Below are 25851 nucleotides of genomic sequence, written 5' to 3'. Positions count from 1 at the left end.
ATGAAATGGTCGTTTAGGACACTTTGATAAATTGGACTAAAAATCAAGTGTAGGTTTCTGGTATGTATAGTCTTAAAAATTAAATGTGGTAGACTGGTATATAAGAATACTAATTGTCTTCACATCTTGGAACTAGGTTGTGAATTTGTGAGAGATCGTGACTCTGTGGACACGAGAATTATTAGAGGACACTGCTTGCCAAGTAAGCTTTCGGTCCTTGGGGTTAATCCCCCGTTTGTTCCACCAGACTTCGAGGGAGGATGGTACTTTTATATGGTATGTGGATATGACTTGCTATATGTTGCATGTATATGTATGTATGTTTGTGTGTCACATAAGACGGTGTTTTCTTGTGTGAGGTATAAGATGGTGTTTCCTTATGTATAGTATGAGACAGTGTTTCCTCATACGGTATGTTGCAAGACAATGTTTCCTTGCGTAATGCATACTTGTTATATTCTCTGGCCAGTAGGATTATGTTATGGCACACTGCATTGTCATACATATTCTGATGCATGCATGGATTTTTATACTGTGTTTATACCAAAAGTGAGCTTAGGGGTGGAGGAGCCCTCCAAGGGTCCCTAGCTTACTAAGGTAATTATATTATCTCAGCCCGTGTTATGGGGATCACCATTTCATGTACAAGAGCTGATGGTGCTGAGGCTTCGCGTGTCAAGAGGCCAGATGAGAGATATTACTTGACATGATTGTCAGGGTCTTATAGATATTAGATTTGTACCTGACATACCATATTTTGAGTTGTAAATTCCATGTATTTTTTTGAGAGCATAGGAGATGTCTATGCCATGTCGATAGTCTGTATATGCTGTTAGTTATGCATGCTCAGGTCTATGTTACTTATTTAATTGCATCTCTTTTATTTATTTGATGTAATTATATAAGTAACATCATTGACATTATTTTGAGACAGTGTGATATTGAGATAGCTTATGCCATGGATGGCTGGGTAATATGGTATATGTCTGGATTATATTAAACTGTCAATCAGGTTGAAATTATCATAGTGGAAATTATCCCCAGTAGTCCAAAATACAGAAGAAATGCTGTCCGTTTTATTTTGGCCATTGAAGTAAAAAGGTTTGCAATACATAAGGAAAAAGGAAAAAATTATTTAATTAGCTTCTGCAATAATTAAGTTGAGCATGCTGCGCTTATTATCATATAAATATTAATTAACCGGCGGCCATTACATTTTATGGTGGCAAATATCCAACTTTTGTGTTGGCAAATAATTGACAGATAACAATTATATTGTGAGTCAAGGCGACATTCCGGATAGGATAAGGCAATTTTTTATTGCTGATTGAAACTAATATCAATAATGTTATTCAAATTGAACCTACCCGGCCGTCCGGATCGGGAATCGAATTTTTAACCAGTTCACTTTAATTAATTAACTGATTAGGCATATAATTCGGTTAAAAATCAATGAATGTGTCAAAAATTTTAATCGGTACCAAAGAAAGGAAAATGACATGCCAATTAATAAGTCAAATTATTTTGATTGTTATACTATTTTTTACTTATGTATTTATTTTATGTTTTTTTTTGTATTTATCATATGGGGACATCTTTTGATATTGATATTAAATTAAAAAGTTTGACATCAAATCTTAATTATTGATTTCATAAATATAATTATTATAATTTATTAGTTTACACGTATTAATTAATTATAATTTTGAATAAATTATTAATTAATTATTAATTTCAAATAAATTAAAACAGTTAGATTATAAGAAATAAATAATTAAGATTTGCTGTTAATTTTTTTTTTATCATATGGGTCGATCTTTTGATATTGATATTAAATTAAAAAAATTGACATCAAATCTTAATCATTAATTTTATAAATATAATTATTATAATTTATTGATTTATACTTATTAATTAATTAGTAATTTTGAATAAACTATTAATTAATTATTAATTTCAAACAAATAATAACAGTTAAATTATAAGAATAAATAATTAAGATTTGATTTTAAATTTTTTAATTTGATATCAAATTAAATTTTTTAATTTGATATCGGTATTAAATTTTTTTATATAAATTAAATTTAGGTCTTTCCGCTCCTCGAATCATAACTGCCACAATCGTGGGAGGAAACCGCAATTATCATGCGTGGAAACCACATCACGGAGAAAGCCAAGGGGCAAGGGCATTACTGCCAATTCACCTCAAAAAACAATGATTAGACAACTGAAACGATGCTGCAATACATGCGCACGAAACGCAATGACGGCATAGAACGGCTGCAGCACGCTAAAGCCTGCTGGCTGTACCACGTGGCAGAAGGCAATGAGTACAATTCATAAACCAACAGATAAGACAAGATGTATACGCATGCAACTGTCAACCGGGTTAAATGCTGACGCTTGGGGCGATTCGATAGTCAAATCAGGACTACTAAAGCGCATCTGTTACCCGGTTACTACATAAATGCCTCGACGGGTTCATGCACAACCCGTCGACCAAGTAAGCAGGCATAAAGACTTATTCCGAGTAAAGATATAACGCTTGAGGGCAACCCGCCAGTTGGATTCCAACAACTTAAGCGTATCCCTAACCCGGAGTAGGAACATGGTTGATGCTCAACCTGCAAAGATATGCAGGGAAGGAAAATGGAGATGGATATGGCATAAGCCAAGAACTCAGAATAAACATAAATGCTGACGTTGAGGGACAACGCGACCGTAGGATCCCGGCAGCTCAAGGTTATACCCGACCCAGAATGTGGGAGTACGAGAAATATCTCACCGGGTTGATGCTCAACCCGTCGACATAAGGGGGCAAAAAATTCCAGAATATGAGGAGCATGCAAAGTTTGCAAAAACGCAAACACGTTTAGGGGCAAAAACCCGAAGAGATGCACACATAAGTCCACCCTGATTACCCGGATGCCCAGGTAGCCGGGCTGAGGGGCAACTGTTATGGACTCATATAAGGGGTCCATCAAGTGGTAAGCCCAACAAAGGGCAATCCAAGATATGAATCAATATTAATAATGGACAAGGATACTAATCCTAATACGACAGCATAGCAAGCAGGCTTGGGCCCTTATTAGAGGCACCAAAGGCCCATCCACATTACCCACATGTAACCTCTATAAATACAAGGTAAACCCTAAAGGTACGTTACGCTCTCTCTTATTGTTATGTTATCGCTGTGCGCATGCACACACCCCATTGGCTAACACCGTTATAGTATTTTGGGCACAATGATTTGCTTGACTTAAGGGTATCTCATTCATAGATACCTTGAAGATATGGCACTAGATCCAAGAGAAACATACCAGTCTATTGGGCTGGACATCTCTGTCTCAAGGACAGAACAAAAACTATTGCGATTTTGATAAATGCACCGATCATAAAAATAATAAAGTGTTTAAGTAAAAGATTGTTATCAAGGATTACATTTCAACTATTAATTTACTATTTATGATTAAATTAAATAATTGATCAAGATAATTTAACGAAGACAAAGTTCGATTTTTTTCAATCTCCCTTTTATGTTCTGAATTAAAATTTGAGAAAAATGTTAGTCCTTTTAAATGACACAATTTATGTCATTTCACTCTCACAAAGAAGTGAGACCCACACTTTTATATTTTTTTGTTCACTCTCTCTCCTCCTTTATCTATCTCTTTCTCTCACTTAAAATGACATAACTTTACATCTTTTAAAATTATACACACTTTTTTCTTAAAATTGTAATTAATCGCCCTTTTTATATTGCCCATTAATTTTTTTAATTTAGTTAAAATTCAATTTAATTTGGAATTATGCATATAATAAAGTATTATTAAGGGTGTATATTTGAGGAAGAAAACCGGTTTCTTGCTCCGTGCAAGCTCGTGCGTGTATCACAAAATTCAAAGGCCATTTCTTTTATTGTACTGCCTGCCATGTAGTGGGCATTGCACTTATCATCTATGAATTCTTTTGAAAAAATCCAACTTTTGTGCTGGCAAATAATTGACAGATAACAATTATATTGTGAGTCAAGGCGACATTCCGGATAGTATAAGGCAATTTTTTTATTGCTGATTGAAACTAATATCAATAATGTTATTAAAATTGAACCTACCCGGTCGTCCGGAGCGGGAATCGAATTTCTAACCAGTTCAGTTTAATTAATTAACTGATTATGCATATAATTCGGTTAAAAATCAACGAATGGGTCAAAAATTAAGTTTAATCGGTACCAAAGAAAGGAAAATTGCATGCCAATTAATAAGTCAAATTATTTTGGTTGTTATACTATTTTTACTTAGGATTTGATATTTGTCATCTTAAATAATATAAATTATGTTATTTTATGAGAAAAATAGACACAACACAAGAAATAAAAATCATGGAAGAGTAAGTGAGTGATTTTTTTTTAATTTAAATTTTTAAGAAAAAATAATTTTTGTCTCCTAAAATGACATAACTTTATATCATTTAAAATGACAAACATTTTTCTCTTTTATTTATGTATTTATCTTATGTATTTTTTTATTTATCATATGGGCAGATCTTTTGATATTGATATTAAATTAAAAATTTTGACATCAAATTTTAACTATTAGTTTCATAAAGATAATTATTATAATTTAGTGGTTTATAATTATTAATTAATTAGTAATTTTGAATAAATTATTAATTAATTGTTAATTTCAAATAAATTATAACAGTTATATTATAAGAAATAAATAATTAAGATTTGATGTTAATTTTTTTTTATTTAACATATGGGAAAATATTTTGATATTGATATCAAATTAAAAAGTTCGACATCAAATTTTTACTATTAATTTCATAGAGATAATTATTATAATTTATTGGTTTATAATTATTAATTAATTAATAATTTTGAATAAATTATTAATTAATTATTAATTTAAAATAAATTATAACGGTTAAATTATAAGAATAAATAATTAAGATTTGATGTTAAATTTTGTAATTTGATATGGGTATTAAAATTTTTTATCCTATTTATTATATTTTTTTATATAAATTAAATTTAAGCATTAGTTAGAATCACTAACTATTCACATGATATAACCCGACAGAGTCTATGGTTCGGGTTGATATGAACGACTTTGTTGTTTGACTCGAGACAACTTTGTTTTTCAGTCAGAGATCTTAGATACTCTCTCTCTCTAAGCAGTTTCTGGCTATCTACAAAGGAAACAGATGGTGTGAATGGTTTGTATTGGTCAATTTATTTTTATCACTGTGTATATTTTTCTCTTTTTATCACTGTCACTGGTAGAAGAGCACGCAACAATACCTTAGTTTCCCCCTTCAATCCAATTACTTGTCTAGTTTCTTTCCTGTAAACCTAATTAGAAAAGTAGGGACTTGAGCGACGAACCAACTTCGAAAAGAGACACGAATCTTGGACTCTATATAAGTTCGCATTGTTGTCTGATATTGGAGACCCAACACTCTTTTCATTCTCATACTAAACTTCCTTCTCATGGATTTGTCAGCATCATCCTCTTCCTTCAGCTATGAATTCAACTACGATGTGTTCCTCAGCTTCAGAGGCACTGACACACGTTACGGTTTTACTGGCAATCTCTACAAAGCTCTTTGTGATAAGGGAATTCGCACCTTCATTGATGACGAGGAGCTTCAGAGAGGGGATGAAATCACACCATCACTTGTCAAAGCCATTGAAGAGTCCAGGATTGCTATCACTGTGCTCTCTGACAACTATGCATCTTCTTCATTTTGCTTAGACGAACTTTCCAACATCATTCACTCCATTAAGGGAAAGGGTCGGTTGGTTTTGCCGGTTTTTTATGACGTGGATCCTTCAGATGTGAGACATCAGAGAGGGACTTATGGTGAAGCATTGGCTAGCCATGAGGAAAGGTACTTCAATGAGAACAAGGAGAAGGTGCATAATTGGAGGAATGCTCTGCATTCAACAGCTAACTTGTCTGGCTTCCATTTCAAGCATGGGTACCCTCTCCGTCCTTTTACCTTATTTTATTTTATCTTAATTTTTCTTTATCTAATTATTTAAATGTTTAAATTTTAAAGTGGAAAGACATGCTTGCTTACCTTGAAGAAATTACACCATTCTATATTGAACAACTTAATTGTAACAACATACGTATCAAGACATGGATTTGAGACATTTAATTTTACTTTACACAAACTTTCCAATTGATCAGGGATGGATACGAATATGAGTTTATTGGGAGGATTGTCAAAGAGGTCTCCAACAAGATTAATCGTGTTCCTTTACATGTTGTGGATTACCCAGTTGGACTAGAGTCACGAGTGCTACATGTAAAGTCGCTTCTGGATGTTGGATATGATGATGGGGTCCACATGGTAGGGATCTATGGTATAGGTGGTATTGGTAAAACCACACTTGCTCGAGCTGTTTATAATTTGATTGCTGACCAATTTGATGGTTTATGTTTTCTTCATGATGTGAGAGAAAATTCAGTTAAACATGGCTTAGAACATCTCCAAGAGACGCTCCTTTCTAAAATAGTTCAATTAAACATTAAGATAGGAGATGTCAATGAAGGAGTTCCAATAATAAGGCAAAGATTGTGCCAAAAGAAGGTTCTTTTGGTTCTTGATGATGTTGATGGATTGAAGCAATTACACGCTATTGTTGGAAGACCTGATTGGTTTGGTCCTGGTAGCAGAGTCATCATCACAACTCGGAACAGCCAGTTACTAGCATGTCATGACGTGAAAAGGACATATGAGGTGAAGGAGTTGAATCAGAAAGATGCTCTTGAATTGCTTCAATGGAAAGCTTTTAAAACTGACAAGGTTAGTCCAAGTTATGTGGATGTTATAAACCGTGCAATAACTCATGCTTCTGGCCTTCCACTCGCTTTAGAAGTAATAGGTTCCAACTTGTTTGGAAAAAGTATAGAAGAATGGAAATCTGCATTATGTCTGTATGAAAGAGTTCCTAATGCAGAGATCCAAAAGGTACTTAAAGTAAGCTTTGATGCTTTGGAGAAAGAAGAGAAGGGTGTTTTTCTTGACATTGCTTGTTGCTTCAAAGGCTTTGGATTGATGGAGGTGGAGAATATACTTCATGCTCACCACGGTCACTGCATGACATATCACCTTGGAGTGTTGGTTGAAAAGTCTCTCATAAACATTAAGTATGGTGTGTTGACACTTCATGACTTGATAGAGGACATGGGTAAGGAAATTGTCCGACAGGAGTCACCTAAAGAGCCTGGGAAACGCAGTAGATTGTGGTTCCATGAAGATATAGTTCAAGTTCTAGAAGACAATACGGTAAGACTGACATGATTGGTTTGGTTTTTCATCTTGATTTGTCTCTTTCACTATTGGCTTTAATAGCTCTCATGTCACTGCAGATGGGAAAATGTGCAGCAACACTTATTTCCATCAGGATACGGGTCCGTATCCTGATGTGTTTTTTTGTTTTTTTTAGGTCAGGATACGGCTCCGTATCCTAGTGTTAATAGTTTGCTGCAACTTTTCTCATCAGCAGCGGCAGCAGAAACGAGGAGCCCTTCACTATTATATGCTAATGACAAGTCATTTATTCCTTTGTTTACAATCTTTTGTTGACAGTATTAGTTCACAATGCTTTCCCTTTATAACATGCATATCAATGTCCCAACACACGTAATTTGTTTTGTGACTGACTGTTGCTTTTTGTGTTTCTAAAGGGAACTAGTAATATTGAAATCATATATCTAGATTTCCCAAATTTCGAAGATTTAGTGAAGTGGGATGGAAAGGCCTTCAAGAAGATGATAGGGCTAAAAACACTTATTATTTTAAATGGTCAATTTTCGGAAGGTCCTAAACAATTTCCAAACAGTTTGAGAGTGCTAGAATGGTGGGGATTTCCTTCACAGTCTTTACCATCTAATTTTCATCCAAGGAGACTTGCCATACTCAGGTTACCTAAGAGTTCCATAATGTCACTCGAGTTGGCCATGTTACAGAAGGCAAGTATAATAATATATCAATAAATTCATTTTATGATTATTTATTTGATTCTTGTTTCATTCTCTTTTTTTCTTTTTCTTTTTCATTTTCAGACGTTCGTGAATTTAAGATGTTTGAATTTCCTGTGTTGTAAATTTATAAAAGAGATACCTGATGTATCTGGTGTCCCAAACTTAGAAGAAATATCACTTGCAAACTGTGGGAATTTAACTAAAATTCATGAATCGGTTGGATTCTTGGATAAACTTAGAATCTTGAATGCTTTTGGTTGCGACAAGCTTAGGAGTTTTCCACCTTGCATCAAGTTGACCTCTCTTGAAGTACTGAATCTTTCATGTTGCAAGAGTCTTGAGAGTTTCCCAGAAGTATTAGGAGAGATGGAAAAAATAACAATGCTTTGGTTTTATGACACTCCCATAAAAAATTTTCCATTTTCAATTCGAAATCTTATTCGGCTACAAAAGGTGGAACTCGTTCCTTGTAGACTGGGTCAGATAGAACTCTCAAGCAGCATTTGCATGTCACCAGAACTTGAGGAGTTGGAAGTTCGGCATTGTAAAGGGTTGCAATTATCTGAACAGGATGATAGCGAAGAGAAACTCAGCTCAAACGTGAAAATGCTTTGTCTCAAAGGCTGCATGATGTCAAATGAATCCCTTCAAATAGGTCTCGCTTGGTTTGCCAACGTGAAAGAGTTAGACTTGTCTAAGAGTAATTTCACAATTCTTCCGGCATGCATCAAAGAGTTCCACTTTTTGAGGAAACTATACTTGGATAATTGCAATAATCTTCAAGAAATTGGAGGAATTCCACCCAACTTGGAAATTCTCTCTGCCAAAAACTGCACATCCTTGACTTCCCAGTGTAGAAGCATGTTCATGAATAAGGTTCCTTTTTTTATTAAGTTTTTGATTTTATATTTGATATTCGCATTGATTCAGACTCGACGTATATATATATATATATATATATATATATATATATATATATATATATAATTTGCTAAACCCATAAAATTATATATAACTAACAGGAAATGCATGAGGCTGGAGGCAAGAAGTTTTGCTTACCTGCAACGAATATTCCCGAGTGGTTCGAGCATCAGAGGAGGCGACTTCCAATTTCTTTCTGGTTTCGCAACAAATTCCCTGCCATATCTCTCTTTCTTGTTGCTGAATTAACTCCCCACCTCCAATTGATCCTCAATGGAGAGAAATATGAGCCATTTATTATTCCGAGTCGTTCTAAAGGTGTCCCAAATGATCATATAGTAATTTCTGATCTAAAACGTTTATTCTTTGATGAGGACGAGGACGAGGATGAGGGTGAGGATGAGATGCTTTTAGAAAATGAATGGAATCATTTGGTGCTTTCTATTGATATTGATCATGAATTTGAACGGAAGCCCATCAATCCGGTGTTGAGCTTACATATTGGATTCCACGTATTCAAAGAGAAAAGTAGCATGGAGGATATCAGATTCAACGACCCTTATATCAGCATGTTGCTAGGAGAAAAGCATAGACTGGACACGCTAGTTTCTGAGATGCATACAAGTAGCACCACCAGTGTTCCAGGTAAATACTAAACATGCTAATTTTATGCAGAGATGGAGATTTTGAGAGACTGATTTTTTTTATTTTTTTAATTTATGGTAAGAAACACATTCAGACTCAGATTTTGATATTTTAATTAAAATTTAAACCAATTAGGTCAATTAAAATGTCCAAAGAAGGGTGGTATTCTTTTCTTTGACGTGGATGTTTGATATATTTTAGAGCATTGACAAAGGCTTTGTAGTGGTGATTGAACCCAGCTTTCCTTGTTACTAAAAGATCTTTTACTTGGAGATTTTTCAGTGACTAGAGTTTGGTTTCCCTACACTACTATGCAGTTACTTTGGTAAAAATATTGTAGAATTGATAGAATATCTTCAATCTAGCAAGAGAAAAGGTGATGATGAGTACCTCTATGAATAGTAGTTGAAACTAAACAATGACATTGAGAATCAGCACATAGAAAAGGAATAACATTCAGTTTCCATCAATCATCAAATCCCAGAAAGCCATGAAATGGTGAATAACGAGAAAACAAAAGGTGTAGTAAACAACAAACACCATGCGGAAAAACAAAGGAGGGAGCTTCTTGTTAAAGAAGGGAATGTTGTTCATTTTAAATTGCAATGACAGAGACCCAGCAATAAAAAAATTGGAAGAGAATAATGAAAAGACACGCTTCACCAATAGACCCATTACCTCAATAAACACCAATTACACCACCAATAACAACTAATAAAGAAACCATCAATGAAGACTCATCACAACACCTATTCAATTTTCTAACTGACACAAGAAAAACAATAGAAACAAAGAGACTTCTAAACACTGCTGTCAATCAGTCCATGTAAAATTGATGGCCAGACAAGAAATTCTATGATATTAATGGTTAAAGTAATGTTATTCTATGGTGTTTCTACCTTCACTACCAATTTTAATTGCTCTGGTATTTCTTGTGTTGCAGATACCGATTCCGGCAGAAAATTTGTAGGTCCTCTAATAGAAACACACCAAGAACCTGTTGTTACAAGAACCTATGAGGACCATGACCGAGAGCTAATGCTTCTGAAGAAAGGAAAAAGAAAATTAGATGAGAATGGAAATCTTGCGCTGGTATGCCTAAAAGTTTTGCTTTTTTTCAACTTAGCCAAGTGACCTCGTTAACCTTGTATCTTACCATTTCAAATTTATGCTCTCAGGAATCATGTACCGTTGCACCAACTGAAGCAGAGAACAGTTTTCAGTCACTTCTGCAAGACACACTAGAGTTTCTCTCTCGTTACTATGATGGTAGTGAAATAACCCAGGAAGAGTTGCCTCTTCTGTTACAACCGAGACATTCTGCATTGATGAAAGATACTCTAGAGTACCTCCTCAGTTTGCGAACGGATGCAGTTTCTCATGGAAAAAACATTGAAATACTGGAACTTTTAGAAATTTTTGCTCAGTTGAGTTTGGATTATAAAAATGCAAGGCTGAAATGTGAGTTAACAGCTGCTGTTCTATCAAAAGCTAAAAAAGTTAAAAAGGATATTGAAGCTAATGTTGAAGACTTGGGAGAAGTGGAGACATTGGAAAACTATTTCAACAATCAGTTGGCCTGTTTGCAGGAAAGGAATGGAGAACTAGAAGAGCAGATCAAAGACATAAAAGCTGAGATTTCATATTTGACACAAGACACAGACGCTATTGCTAGCAATAAAAGATTGCCTCAAGCTGAAAGCGATGACTGGAGCAACCAAGTGACAAGGCTGAAGGTTGAGCTGGACTTGGCAGAGGAAACACAAGCTAATATTGAAGAGGATTGGTTCCAATATGGAGAATATTTAATTGACATCATGTATAGTGAGAGTGAGAGTGAAAGTGAGAGTGAAACCTGTGAGACCTGTGAGTGTGAGAGTGAGAGTGAAACCTGAGAGTGAGAGTGAAACCTGTGAGAGGGACCTACGTGCTGGGTGGTGGGTCTGATTGAAACATGTATAATGATTTTTTTTTTTTTTTTTTGCTTTTCAGGTATGATGGCCAAATTGTAACTTTATATATCAGTTTGATATTATTATTTTTTTCTCATAAATTTATGTTTATTGCTAAATTCCTTATTACTCTCACCGAAACGATTACACACACAATTGCAAAAAAAGAGAAGAGAGAATGGAGCAAATTATCGCGATTTTGGTAAGTGCATCGATGGTAAAAATAATAGAGTGCATACGTAAAAGATTGTTTCGACAAGAATTATATTTTAATTATTAATTTATTATTTATGCTTAAGTTAAATAATTGATTAAGAGAATTTAATGAAAACTAAATTAAATAACAAAATAAGAACGCAAAAGATAAGGCTCTGTTTGAATACTGTTTTCAAAAACAGTTTTTTAGTTTTTAGAACAAAAAAACTCGTTTGGTAAGGTCTGTTTTGTAAAACAAGTTTTAAAAACTGTAACTGTTTTTTTTGTTTTTAGAATCAAATTTAGAGAACATGTCTGAGTTATTTTTGTTTTCTGTTTTGATTTTTAACTTTCAAAATAAAAAAAAAACATAGAAAACAACTGTTTCCATAATTATTCTACAAAACAGTTTTAAGAACAAAAAAACCAAAACACAATCAAACAGACCCCAAGTAATTTGATAATCAAGAAACACACTTAGGTGTTCGATTTTTTTCAATCTCTCTTTTATGTTTTGAAGTAGAATTTTAATTAATAGTCTTTTTTATATTACCCAATAATTCTTCAAAATCAGTTAAAATTCAATTTAATTTGAAATTATGCATATAATAAAGTATTGTTAAGGGTGTATAATTGAGGAAGAAAACTGATTTCTTGCACCGTGCAAGCTCGTGCGTGTATCACAAAATTCAAAGGTCATTTCTTATATTGTACTGGCAAAACGACCGTACTACGGTCAATTTTCAAAAGTATCTCCAGTTGATAATACATTTGAAAAATATGACCATTGTAGAGCAGTCAACCGCATAAGTTGACTGACGGATTCAGTCCCGCCATGAACAGTGGCGGCACACTATGCCGCTTAAGCTACGTGCTTCGAACGCTCCTGCTCCCGCCATGAAATCTGACGCATTGCAAACCCGTCAGTCAAGCTAACGCGTTCCAGACGTGTGACTCTGCTGGGTCAGGCCATTCGGGACTGTCTTGTGTCAGAACGACTCCTTCTTCCTTTCTTCTTTCTTCATTTCTGAGTTATCTCTCTATCTCCTTCGCGTCTTCGTTCTCCATTTTTGAGTTTTGTCCATTTGTGCTACGCGTTGCATCTTCGCCCCTTGTCCTCCGTTGTGTTCGTTGCTCATTCTCCCTTGTTTTGATATATTTACGAATCAAGTGGCAAATTTTAATACGCTAAACACTGTTTTAATTATTCTGTAATTAATGACTGCTGATAATAATACATAACAACCTAAGAAAAACCTATTGAGCTAAATAAATAATCATTAATTGTTAATTAAAAAATTAAATAGTAATAAATATTAGTCTTATATGTAAATATTTACTAAGTTAGTAATTTACGGTTTTCATGAGTGGTAACAATTAAAATGGTAATAACTAATTTAATTATGTTGCAATTAGTGATTTAATCATAATAAATAACACAGTAAGAAAACACCTAGTAAGATTTATATAGTAATCAATAGTGTCATAATTCATCATTAATCATGTTATTGAATAACTTTTCAAATTTAATTAAATAATGAACAGAATTTTTTTTTTGCAGTTACTGCATATAAGTTATCTACATTTACTCCCAAAACGACGTCGTTTTGGGATTAAAATATTAAAAACCTATAATTATAAAGACTATAATAACCTTGAAATAAATTAAAATACAAAAGTACCATGATTTTCACCCAAAAACGACGTCGTATTGGACTTAATGCAGATAAGTTATCTGCAGTAACAGCAGAAAAAGCGAACCCAAAAAATATTTTTGGACAAGCCTACGCATAGAATAATTTTGCCTCAATTAATTAATAATCAATTTAATTTGTCTTTTGGTAAACAATATACAATGTAATTATGATGTAGTAATTTAAAATAATGTTTTAATTAATAGTAATTGTATTGTAATTTACAATGCCATAAAACTTAACTGTAAGAAAAATAAGTAATAAATATTGAAAATTGTAAACATTAATCTTTAATCGTAATTTTGATTTATTATATTAGTAATGATTAAACTCATAACAATTGTTTTAAGTATTATGTAGTTACATATGTAAGTTTAGTAATTCAAACCCTAACAATTTGATATTATAAGTTAAATTATTAATTTTTAGTTATAAATTAAATAATTGAATAGTCAGTATAATGAGGTGGTGACTGGTGGCTGACGGTTTTGGTCACGTTGGTTGCTTAACGTGTTCATTTACGTTGCTTAACGCGTTCATTCACGTCATTAGGATTGACGGGTTTGTTGTCGTCTGATTTCTTCACCAGTTCCAAGAACGCAGCTTAGGTGGCATGGTGTGCCGCCAGTGTTCATGGCGGGACTGAATCCGTCACGATTGACTGCTCTACAATAGTCATACTTTTCAAATGTATCATCAACTAGAGATACTTTTAAAAATTGACCGTAATACGGTCGTTTTGCCATATTATACCACCTGCCATATAGTGGGTATTGGACTTATCATCTATGAATTCTTTTGAAAGTATCCAACTTTTGTGCTGGCAAAGAATTGACAGATAACAATTATATTGTGAGTCAAGGCGACATTCTGGATAGGATAAGGCAATTTTTTATCGCTGATTGAAACTAATATCAATAATGTTATTCAAATTGAACCTACCCGGCCGTCCGGATCGGGAATCGAATTTTTAACCAGTTCAGTTTAATTAATTAACTGATTATGCATATAATTCGGTTAAAAATCAATGAATGGGTCAAAATTAAGTTTAATCGGTACCAAAGAAAGGAAAATGACAAGCCAATTAATAAGTCAAATTATTTTGATTGTCGTACTATTTTTACTTATGTATTTTTTTATTTATCATATGGGCAGATCTTTTGATATTGATATTAAATTAAAAAGTTTGACATCAAATCTTAATTATTGATTTCATAAATATAATTATTATAATTTATTAGTTTATACTTATTAATTAATTAATAATTTTGAATAAATTATTAATTAATTATTATTTTCAAATAAATTAAAACAGTTAGATTATAAGAAATAAATAATTAAGATTTGATATTAATTTGTTTTTTATTATTTATCATATGGGCAGATCTTTTGATATTGATATAAAATTTAAAAATTTCACATCAAATCTTAATCATTGATTTCATAAATATAATTATTATAATTTATTGGTTTATACTTATTAATTAAGGATAAAGTATGTGTTATTTTAAAGAATATAAAATTGTATCATTTTAATAGAGAGAAAAAGATAGATAAAGAAAGAAATATAGTTAAAAAAAAATAAAGGTGTGGGTCACACCTCTTTGTGAGAGTGAAAGGATATAAGTTGTGTCATTTAAAATGATAAATATTTTTTTCATTAATTAACTAGTAATTTTGAATAAATTATTAATTTAAAATAAATTATAACAGTTAGATTATAAGAATAAATAATTAAGATTTGATGTTAAATTTTTTAGTATCGGTATTAAATTTTTTTATCCTATTTATTATATAATTTTATATAAATTAAATTTAAGCAGTAGAATCACTAACTATTTACCTGATATAACCCGACTGAGTATATGGTTCGGGTTGATATGAACGGCTTAGTTGTTTGACTCGAGAGACAACTTTGTTTTTCAGTGAGAGATCTAGATATTCTCTCTCTCTCTCTCTATAGCAGTTTCCGTGTTGTTTCTGGCTATCTACAAAGGAAACAGATGGTGTGAATGGTTTGTATTGGTCAATTTATTTTTATCACTGTGTACTACCTTTCTCTTTTTATCACTGTCACTGGTAGAAAAGCACGCAACAATACCTTAGTTTCCCCCTTCAATCCAATACCTTAGTAAACCTAATTAGGAAAGTAGGGACTTGAGCGACGAACCAACTTAGAAAAGAGACACGAATCTTGGACTCTATATAAGTTCACATTGCTGTTTGATATTGGAGACCCAACACTCTATTCATTCTCATACTAAACTTCCTTCTCATGGATGTGTCACTATCATCCTCTTCCTTCAGCTATGAATTCAACTACGATGTGTTCCTCAGCTTCAGAGGCACTGACACACGTTACGGTTTTACTGGCAATCTCTACAAAGCTCTTTGTGATAAGGGAATTCGCACCTTCATTGATGACGAGGAGCTTCAGAGAGGGGATGAAATCACACCATCACTTGTCAAAGCCATTGAAGAGTCCAGGATTGCTATCATTGTGCTCTCTGACAACTATGCATCTTCTTCATTTTGCTTAGACGAACTTTCCAACATCATTCACTCCATTAAGGGAAAGGGTAGGTTGGTTTTGCCGGTTTTTTATGACGTGGATCCTTCAGATGTGAGACATCAGAGAGGGACTTATGGTGAAGCATTGGCTAGCCATGAGGAGAGGTTCAATGAGAACAAGGAGAAGGTGCATCATTGGAGGAAGTCTCTGCATTTAGCAGCTAACTTGTCTGGCTTCCGTTTCAAGCATGGGTACCCTCTCCGTCCTTTTTCCTTAATTTATTTGTTTTTATTAATTTTTCTTTGTCTAATTATTTTAAATGTTTAAATTTTAAAGTGGAAAGACATGCTTGCTTACCTTGAACAACTTACACCATTCTGTATCGAACACCTTAATTGTAACAACCTAAGACATTTATTTTACTTCACACAAACTTTTCCAATTGATCAGGGATGGATACGAATATGAGTTTATTGGGAGGATTGTCAAAGAGGTCTCCAACAAGATTAACCGTGTTCCTTTACATGTTGCTGATTACCCAGTTGGACTAGAGTCACGAGTGCTACATGTAAAGTCGCTTCTGGATGTTGGATCTGATGATGGCGTCCACATGGTAGGGATCTATGGTATAGGTGGTATTGGTAAAACCACACTTGCTCGAGCTGTTTATAATTTGATTGCTGACCAATTTGATGGTTTATGTTTTCTTCGTGATGTGAGAGAAAATTCAGTTAAACATGGCTTAGAACATCTCCAAGAGACGCTCCTTTCTAAAGTAGTTAAATTAAACATTAAGATAGGAGATGTCAATGAAGGAGTTCCAATAATAAGGCAAAGATTGTGCCAAAAGAAGGTTCTTTTGGTTCTTGATGATGTTGATGGATTGAAGCAATTACACGCTATTGTTGGAAGACCTGATTGGTTTGGTCCTGGTAGCAGAGTCATCATCACAACTCGGAACAGCCAGTTACTAGCATGTCTTGACGTTAAAAGGACATATGAGGTGAAGGAGTTGAATCAGAAAGATGCTCTTGAATTGCTTCAATGGAAAGCTTTTAAAATTGACAAGGTTAGTCCAAGTTATGTGGATGTCATAAACCGTGCAGTAACTCATGCTTCTGGCCTTCCACTCGCTTTAGAAGTAATAGGTTCCAACTTGTTTGGAAAAAGTATAGAAGAATGGAAATCTGCATTATGTCTGTATGAAAGAGTTCCTAATGCAGAGATCCAAAAGGTACTTAAAGTAAGCTTTGATGCTTTGGAGGAAGAAGAGAAGAGTGTTTTTCTTGACATTGCTTGTTGCTTCAAAGGGTTTGAATTGGTGGAAGTGGAGAATATACTTCATGCTCACCACGGTCACTGCATGACATATCACCTTGGAGTCTTGGTTGAAAAGTCTCTCATAAACATTATGTGTGGTGTGTTGACACTACATGACTTGATAGAGGACATGGGTAAAGAAATTGTCCGACAGGAGTCGCCTAAAGAGCCTGGGAAACGTAGTAGATTGTGGTTCCATGAAGATATAGTTCAAGTTCTAGAAGACAATATGGTAAGACTGACATGATTTGTTTGGTTTTTCATCTTGAATCTTGATTTGTCTCTTTGACTATTATATGCTAATGACAAGTCATTTATTTTTTTGTTTACAATCTTTTGTTTATGGTATTAGTTCCCAATGTTTTCCCTTTATAACATGTATGTCAATGTCCTAACACGCAATTTGTTTTGTTCAAAAGGGAACTAGTAATATTGAAATCATATATCTATGTTTGCCCAAATTTGAAGATGTAGTCAACTGGGATGGAAAGGCCTTCAAGAAGATGACAAACCTAAAAACACTTATTATTAGAAATGGCCAATTTTCGGAAGGTCCTAAACAATTTCCAAATAGTTTGAGAGTGCTAGAATGGCGGGGGTTTCCTTCACAGTCTTTACCATCTAATCTTCATCCAAAGAGACTTGCCATACTCAGGTTACCTGAGAGTTCCATAATGTCACTCGAGTTGGCCAAGTTACTGAAGGCAAGTATAATAGGTTATTTTCTCTGATTGTATATATCAATAAATTCATGTTATGATTATTCATTTGATTCTTGTTTCATTCTCTTTTTTCTTTTTTCATTTTCAGAAGTTCGTAAATTTAAGAGATTTGAGTTTCGAGGGTTGTAAATTTATAAAAGAGATACCTGATGTCTCTGGTGTCCCAAATTTAGAAGAAATATCAGTTAGACAATGTGACAATTTAATTAAAATTCATGAATCGGTTGGATTCTTGGATAAACTTAGAATCTTGGATGCTTGGGGTTGCGACGAGCTTAGGAGTTTTCCACCTTGCATCAAGTTGACCTCTCTTGAAGTACTAGAACTTTCGCATTGCAAGAGTCTTGAGAGTTTCCCAGAAGTACTAGGAGAGATGGAAAAAATAACAGAGTTTTTTTTATTTGGCACTCCCATAAAAAAATTTCCATTTTCAATTCGAAATCTTACTCGGCTACAAAAGGTGGAACTCTTTCGATGCGGACTGGGTCAGATAGAACTCTCAAGCAGCATTTTCATGTCACCAGAACTTGAGGAGTTGGAAGTTTCGCAATGTGAAAGGTTGCAATTATCTGAACAGGATGTTAGCGAAGAGAAACTCAGCTCAAACGTGAAAATTCTTCGTCTCAATGAATGCATGATGTCTGATGAATCCCTTCAAAGAGGTCTCTCTTGGTTTGCCAACGTGAAAGAGTTAGACCTGTCTCAGAGTAATTTCACAATTCTTCCGGCATGCATCAAAGAATTTCACTTTTTGAGGAAACTCTGCTTGGATGATTGCAATAATCTTGAAGAAATTGGAGGAATTCCACCCAACATGGAAATTCTCTCTGCCAAAAACTGCACATCCTTGACTTCCCAGTGTAGAAGCATGTTAATGAATAAGGTTCCTATTTTATTAAGTTTTTGATTTATATTTGACATTCGCATTGATTTGCTAAACCCTTGAAGTTATATATAACTAACAGGAATTGCACGAGGCTGGAGGCAAGATGTTTTACTTACCTGCAACGAATGTTCCCGAGTGGTTCGAGCATCAGAGGAGGCGACTTCCAATTTCTTTATGGTTTCGCAACAAATTCCCTGCCATATCTCTCTTTCTTAATGCTGAATTAGATCCCCACATCCAATTGATCGTCAACGGAAAGAAATATCGGCCATTTATTAATCATAGTCGTTCTGTCCATTACCCAAATGATCATATAGTAATTTCTGATCTAAAACAGACATTCTTTAATGATTTTCCGTTTGATTTTCTGTTTTTACTACATGAATGGAATCATTTGGTGCTTTCTATTTATATTGATCATGAATTTGGACGGAAGCCCAATCGTTCGTTGATGGAACAGACGTTATTCTACGTATTGGATGGATTAGGTAGCACGGAGGATATCCGATTCAACGACCCTTATATCAGCATGTCCATCAGTCCTTTGTTGAGCTTACATATTGGATTCCACATATTCAAAGAAAAAACAAGCATGAAGGATATCCGATTCAACGACCCTTATATCAGCATGTTGCTAGGAGAGAAGCATAGACTGGACACGCTAGTTGCTCAGATGAAAACAAGTAGCACCAACAGTGTTCGAGGTAAATACTAAACATGCTTGTGCCATTTCTTTCTAACTTAGCATCCATATATATTTTGGTCCATTACATTTTTGGCAATGCAAGTAACCACAAAACGAGTCCTGATGCAGTCATTACTATTTTTTTTTTTTTCTTTTAAAAAATATAAATTATTTCAAATAGGTTTTTAAGTAGTACTATAAGAGAAATTGAATGCTATTAGATTATGAATTAGTAAGAAAATGTTATTCGTAAATTTTGATTTAACGAGTATGTTTGTAAGCTATTTTGACTTAACAATTTGAAATAACTTATTCAACTAAATAATCGAAATTGGATGTGGAATTGCATCAAGAAAGACATAAAGAAGGTCATTAAGATTGGATTTGGAAAATGAAGCCGGTCAGTCTTTTTATCATGCAACTTCAAAAGTGGTTTTCAATAATGTCAAGCTTGGCTAGTCATACCATTAATGTCGGAGGTAAACAATTTGGTCTCATTTATTTCTCCTTATGTTATGATTAACGTAGTAATTTTATGCAGAGATGGAGATTTTGAGAGACTGATTTTTTTTATTTTTTTAATTTACGGTAAGAAACACATTCAGATTCAGATTTTGATATTTTAGTTAAAATTTAAACCAATGAGGTCAATTAAAATGTCAATTCCACCATGGAAGGGTGGTAATCTTTTCTTTCACGTGGATGTTTGATATATTTTAGAGCATTGACACAGGCTTTGTAGTGGTGATTGAACCCAGCTTTCCTTGTTACTAAAAGATCTTTTCCTTGGAGATTTTTTGTAAAGAACCTTGGGATACACCACCCCAAAAGCTAGCTCAAAGGGTGGGAGTGCCCAGGGCCTTATAAACTCCACATTAGTTGCTCATACAACGAATGTGGGACTATATATCTCAACACGCCCCCTCACACGAGAGCCCATTGGGCTTGAAGAGTGGACAATGCAACAGGCCCAGCCTACCTGTGCTAAGAAACGCCACAAGAGAAAGTGGGGGCGGCGAGGCTCTGATACCATGTAAAGAACCTTGGGATACACCACCCCAAAAGCTAGCTAAAAGGGTGGGAGTGCCCAAGGCCTCATAAACTCCACATTAGTTGCTCATACAACCAATGTGGGACTATATATCCCAACATTTTTCAGTGACTAGAGAGTTTGGTTTCCCTGCACTAGCTACTACCCAGTTATTTTGGTAAAAATATTGTAGAATTGATAGAATATCTTCAATCTAGCAAGAGAAAAGGTGATGATGAGTATCTCTATGAATAGTAGTTGGAACTAAACAATGCTATTGACAATCAGGACATAGAAAAGGAATAACATCCACCAATCATCAAAGCAGAGAATAACGAGAAAACAAAAGGTATAGTAAACAACAAACACCATGCGGAAAAACAAAGGAGGGAGCAGCTTGTTAAAGAAGGGAATGTTGTTCATTTTAAATTGCAATGACATAGACCTAGCAATACAAAAATTGGAAGAGAATAATGAAAAGACACGCGTCACCAATAGACACGTTACCTCAATAAACACCAGTTACACCACCAATAACAACTAATAAAGAAACCATCAATGAAGACTCATCACAACACCTATTCAATTTTCTAACTGACACAAGAAAAACAAAAGAAACAAAGAGACTTCTAAACGCTGCTGTCAATCAGTCCATGTAAAACTGATGGCCAGACATGAAATTCTATGATATTAGTGGTTAAAGTAATGTTATTCTATGGTGTTTCTACCTTTATTATCAATTTTAATTGCTTTGGTATTTCTTGTTGAATAAAGGTTAAATGTCAGTTTAATTTTAATGGATTTAATTCAACAATTTTATTTTGGTTTAAATGTTCAGTTTAATATTTTTAAGTTTCTGAAGTTATGTGAGTTTATTGTGGTGTTAAGTGTCTTTATGTTTTTCTTGTGGATTTACAAGTTTTGTAATAATTTTAAAAACTACTGTTTGAATGTGAAAGATACAACTTCTGCCTTAGTGTAAAACATCTCTGTTTCTTTACTCTTCTCCCAACAAATTGGTATCAGAGCCAATGGAGAGCCAATGGAGAGTGTGACCAGTAATGTGCCGCTACTGCGACTAACGAAGGCGAACTACGAGAATTGGAGCATCCAAATGAAAGCTCTTCTCGGGTCTCAAGATGGTTGGGAGGTGGTTCAAGAAGGTTTCGAAGAACCGGCAACTACCGCGGGATATACGACAGCTCAAAATAAGGCGTTGAAAGAGACGCGATCGAAAGATAAGGCGACATTGTACATGTTGTTCCGAGCCGTTGACGAGTCAGGCTTTGAGAAGATTGCAAAAGAAGCGTGGGACATTTTGGCAAAAGGGTACAAAGGAGCTGATCGAGTTAAACAAGTCCGCCTTCAAACTCTTCGCGGCGAGTTGGAAGGCATGAAGATGAAGGAGTCGGAAGGTGTCTCCGACTACATCACGCGTGTTCAAACCGTGGTGAACTAACTCAACCAAAACGGAGAAGCATTAACCGATGCACGAGTTGTGGAGAAGATTTTGAGGTCATTAACCGACAATTTCGAGAATGTCGTATGTGCCATAGAAGAATCAAATGGCCGATATTTCAAATGGATGTCAAGTCGCATTCTTGAATGGTGTGCTCGAAGAAGTCTACATCGAACAACCACCCGAGTACATGAAAATCGGAGAAGAAAATGAGGTGCTGAAATTGAAGAAGGCGCTTTACGGGTTGAAGCAAGCACCACGGGCATGAAATACTCGTATTGATACTTACTTTAAGGAGAATAGGTTCCAGCAATGTCCCTATGAACATGCTCTTTATGTGAAGAAGAGTTGAGCTAATATGTTATTTGTGGCTCTTTATGTTGATGACCTCATCTTTAGGGGGAACAAAGTTGGGGCAACAACTCGGTGCAACTGACGCTCTCGACATGTGAAGTTGAGTATGTGGCAGCCGTCTTGGTGTGTATGTCATGTGATATGGCTCATAAATCTGTTGGGCAAGTTGGGGCAACAACAACTCGTGCAACTGTGATACGAGTTGACAATAAATCAGCAATTGAGTTGGCAAAGAACCCGGTGAATCATGAGAGAAGCAAACATATCGACGTTCGTTTTCACTTCATTCGAGATCATGTGAAGGAAGGAAGTGTGGAATTAGTACACGTGGCAAGTCGGGACCAAGTCGCGGATATCTTCACGAAACTGCTATCGATGGTACTTCTTGATCAGAATGAAGGATGGCAGAAACATTTAAGTTTACGGGAGAGTTTTGTTGAATAAAAGTTAAATGTCAATTTAATTTTTAATGGGTTTAATCCAGCAGTTTTATTTTGGTTTAAATGTTCAGTTTTATGTTTTTAAGTTTCTGAAGTTATGTGAGTTTATTGTGGTGTTAAGTGTCTTTATGTTTTTCTTGTGGAGTTACAAGTTTTGTAATTTTAAAACCTATTGTTTGAATGCGAAAGATACTACTTCTGCCTTAGTGTAAAACATCTCCGTTTCTTACTCTTCTCCCAACATTTCTTGTGTTGCAGATACCGATTCCAGCAGAAAATTTCTATGTCCTCTAATAGAAACACCCCAAGAACCCGTTGTTACAAGTGCCCATGAGGACCATGACCGAGAGCTAATGCTCCTGAAGAAGGGAAAAGGAAAATTAGATGAGAATGGAAATCTTGCGCTGGTATGCCTAAAAGTTTTACTTTTTTGCAACTTAGCCATGTGACCTCGTTAATCTTGTATCTTAGCATTTCAAATTTATGCTCTCAGGAATCAAGTACCATTGCACCAACTGAAGCAGAGACCAGTTTTCTGTCGCATCTGCTAGACACTCGAGAGTTTCTCTTTCGTTGCTGTGATAAAATCCAGGAAGTAAGAATGTTCAAAAAAAATATAAAAATAAAAACCCAGGAAGCATTGCCTCTTCTGTTACAACCCAGACATTCTGCATTGATGAAAGATACTCTAGATTACCTCCTCAGTTTGCCAATGGATGCAGTTTCTCATACAAAAAAAATTGTAATACTGGAACTTTCAGAATTGTTTGCTCAGTTGAGTTTGGATTATAAAAATGCAAGGCTGAAACATGAGTTAACAGCTGCAGTTCTATCCAAAGCTAACAAAGTTAAAAAGGATATTGAAGCTAATGTGAAAGACTTGGGAGAAGTGGAGACATTGGAAAACTATTTCAACAATCAGTTGGCCTGTTTGCAGGAAAAGAATGGAGAACTAGAAGAGCAGATCAAAGACATAAAAGCTGAGATTGTATATTTGACACAAGAGACAGACGCTATTGTTAGCAATAAAAGATTGCCTGAAGCTGAAAGTGATGACTTGAGTGCAGCTGAAAGTGATGACTTGAGTGCAGCTGAAAGTGATGACTTGAGTGAAGCTGAAAGTGATGACTTGAGTGCAGCTGAAAGTGATGACTTGAGTGCAGCTGAAAGTGATGACTTGTGTGAAGCTGAAAGTGATGACTTGTGTGAAGCTGAAAGTGATGACTTGAGTGCAGCTGAAAGTGATGACTTGAGTGAAGCTGAAAGTGATGACTTGAGTAAAGCTGAAAGTGATGACTTGAGGAACCAAGTGACAAGGCTGAAGGTTGAGCTGGTCCGGGCAGAGGAAACACAAGCTAATATTGAAGCAGATTGGTTCCGATTTGGAAAATATTTAATTGACATGATTATGATCGAGTGGGTGTCAAAACCTGTGACGTGTGAGAGAGAGACCTGCGTGCTGGGTGGTGGTTCTGATTGAAACATGTATATACTTTGTTCTTGCATAAAATGTAGAGTTTTTAGATAAGTGAATAACACTTTGGGAGTAACATATTACCTGTAACTCAGATACAATACCTTTGAGCCACGAGGCTTCTTTTACTTCTTCTGTTATTGCCACATATTCTGTTTCCTTGGTTGACAATGCTATTATAAGTTGGAGATTAAACTTCCGACTAACCACATTCCCACCAATAGTGAATATATACCCGATTAGAGACCTTATCTTATCACGGTCAACAGCATAGTCAGAGTCACAAAGCCTTTAACTGCAAAACCATCAGATTCTTTTGCGTCAAAATGTAAACAGAAATTACAAATACCATTCAAATACCTAAACACCCACTTATCAGCATTCCAATGTAGTTTGCAAGGTTTACACTCAAGCCTACTAAGTACATGATAGGATCCAAATAACAGATTTGGGAAAAAAGAAAAAATACAGAAAAGAAACCACTGGTATAATATTGATTGAACAATACAAGATTATATGATGGCATTCATTCTAAGGCAGGTCATAGACATTCTATGTGGAATCACTTGCAGAATGTCTTCCACCACAAAAATAAGCATGGGGTGCTAACAAAACAAAAAGTTGAGAAGACAAGGAGAAGGAGAGGGGCTATTACTAAAGTGTTGGCTTGTTGCCTCACACAAACCAGGTTGGGCAGTTTCACAGACCTGTGGAAGGGCTCCTGAGACACATCCGGCATTCGAAGAAACCAAATCCTTCCAAGCTTGGTGGGGTGAAAGGATCAAGGTATACCCCCACATGGACATAGTCTGAAGAAGCTGCATTGGTGGCAAATCCTTCGCCGACACCGGGGTGTGAAACTGAAAAACAGAGGCCAAGTTAAAATGGGGTTTATAAGCCAAAAATCACTGAGGCAGTTTCCTTACGTTTTATTGCTTACTCGAAACTGATTCTTGTATTTAAATTAAAGGTTTAGGGTACTTTTAGAACTTGGCTTTAGATATTTAACTTTGTGTAGCCTTCAATGAAGATAGATTGAGTATTTGAACTTGTTTATATGTTTCTCTGAACCAGTGTTAACTGTTGCATATTTTACTTATTATCCTAATAAAATCTATCCGTTTAGGTAGCAATCTCAATTTTATCTTTGGTCTAGACCTTTCAGTTTTCGTTCAAAACTGGTGACTGGCCATCTTGATAATTTATCTTCCTCAAGCCATCAATATATTTGAGAATTCTTAAGGTGGAACAAAAGGCTTGTTTAAAGGAAAAAGGTCAACGGCTCAACGCCCTTTTACTTAATATCCTAATTAAAAAGGCCAAGCAAATGAGAAGACAGAAAGTAACTATTCCATCATTCATCATTGTTAGAAACACATGGTATAGGAAGCTCTTACATGTATCAGTCTTTTATGCTTCCAAAGGCCAATAATCTGAACCTGTTGTTAGAATAATATAGCATGTCCTCTTTTAGACAGATAACAAATAGACAAGTTGAGATTTACAGGGAAAAGAATGCATAGGATAACTAAATCCCAATCATAGGGCATCATTTGTGGCGC

General features: G+C 34.9%; 1 protein-coding gene across 1 annotated transcript; it reads left to right on the top strand.

The window, feature by feature from the left end:
• The first annotated feature begins 5164 nt into the window (after positions 1-5164).
• On the top strand, positions 5165-25173 carry LOC133313561 (uncharacterized). Its single transcript, XM_061514951.1, has 14 exons — positions 5165-5985; positions 6201-7302; positions 7704-7939; positions 8099-8876; positions 9023-9566; positions 10510-10658; positions 10745-11450; positions 11559-11574; positions 15637-16203; positions 16370-17471; positions 18050-18844; positions 18927-19551; positions 23074-23222; positions 23309-25173. The coding sequence occupies exons 1-14, from the start codon at positions 5495-5497 to the stop codon at positions 24293-24295; spliced, it is 8247 nt and encodes a 2748-aa protein (XP_061370935.1). The 5' UTR covers positions 5165-5494; the 3' UTR covers positions 24296-25173.
• Positions 25174-25851: the final 678 nt, after the last annotated feature.

This window comes from Gastrolobium bilobum, unplaced genomic scaffold, assembly GCF_033153095.1.
Source record: "Gastrolobium bilobum isolate Gb01-03AN ecotype WA unplaced genomic scaffold, APGP_CSIRO_Gbil_v1 utg1760, whole genome shotgun sequence".
Taxonomy (NCBI): domain Eukaryota; kingdom Viridiplantae; phylum Streptophyta; class Magnoliopsida; order Fabales; family Fabaceae; genus Gastrolobium; species Gastrolobium bilobum.
Note: the sequence above shows the minus strand (reverse complement) of the source record. Positions and strands in the feature narration are given on the sequence as shown.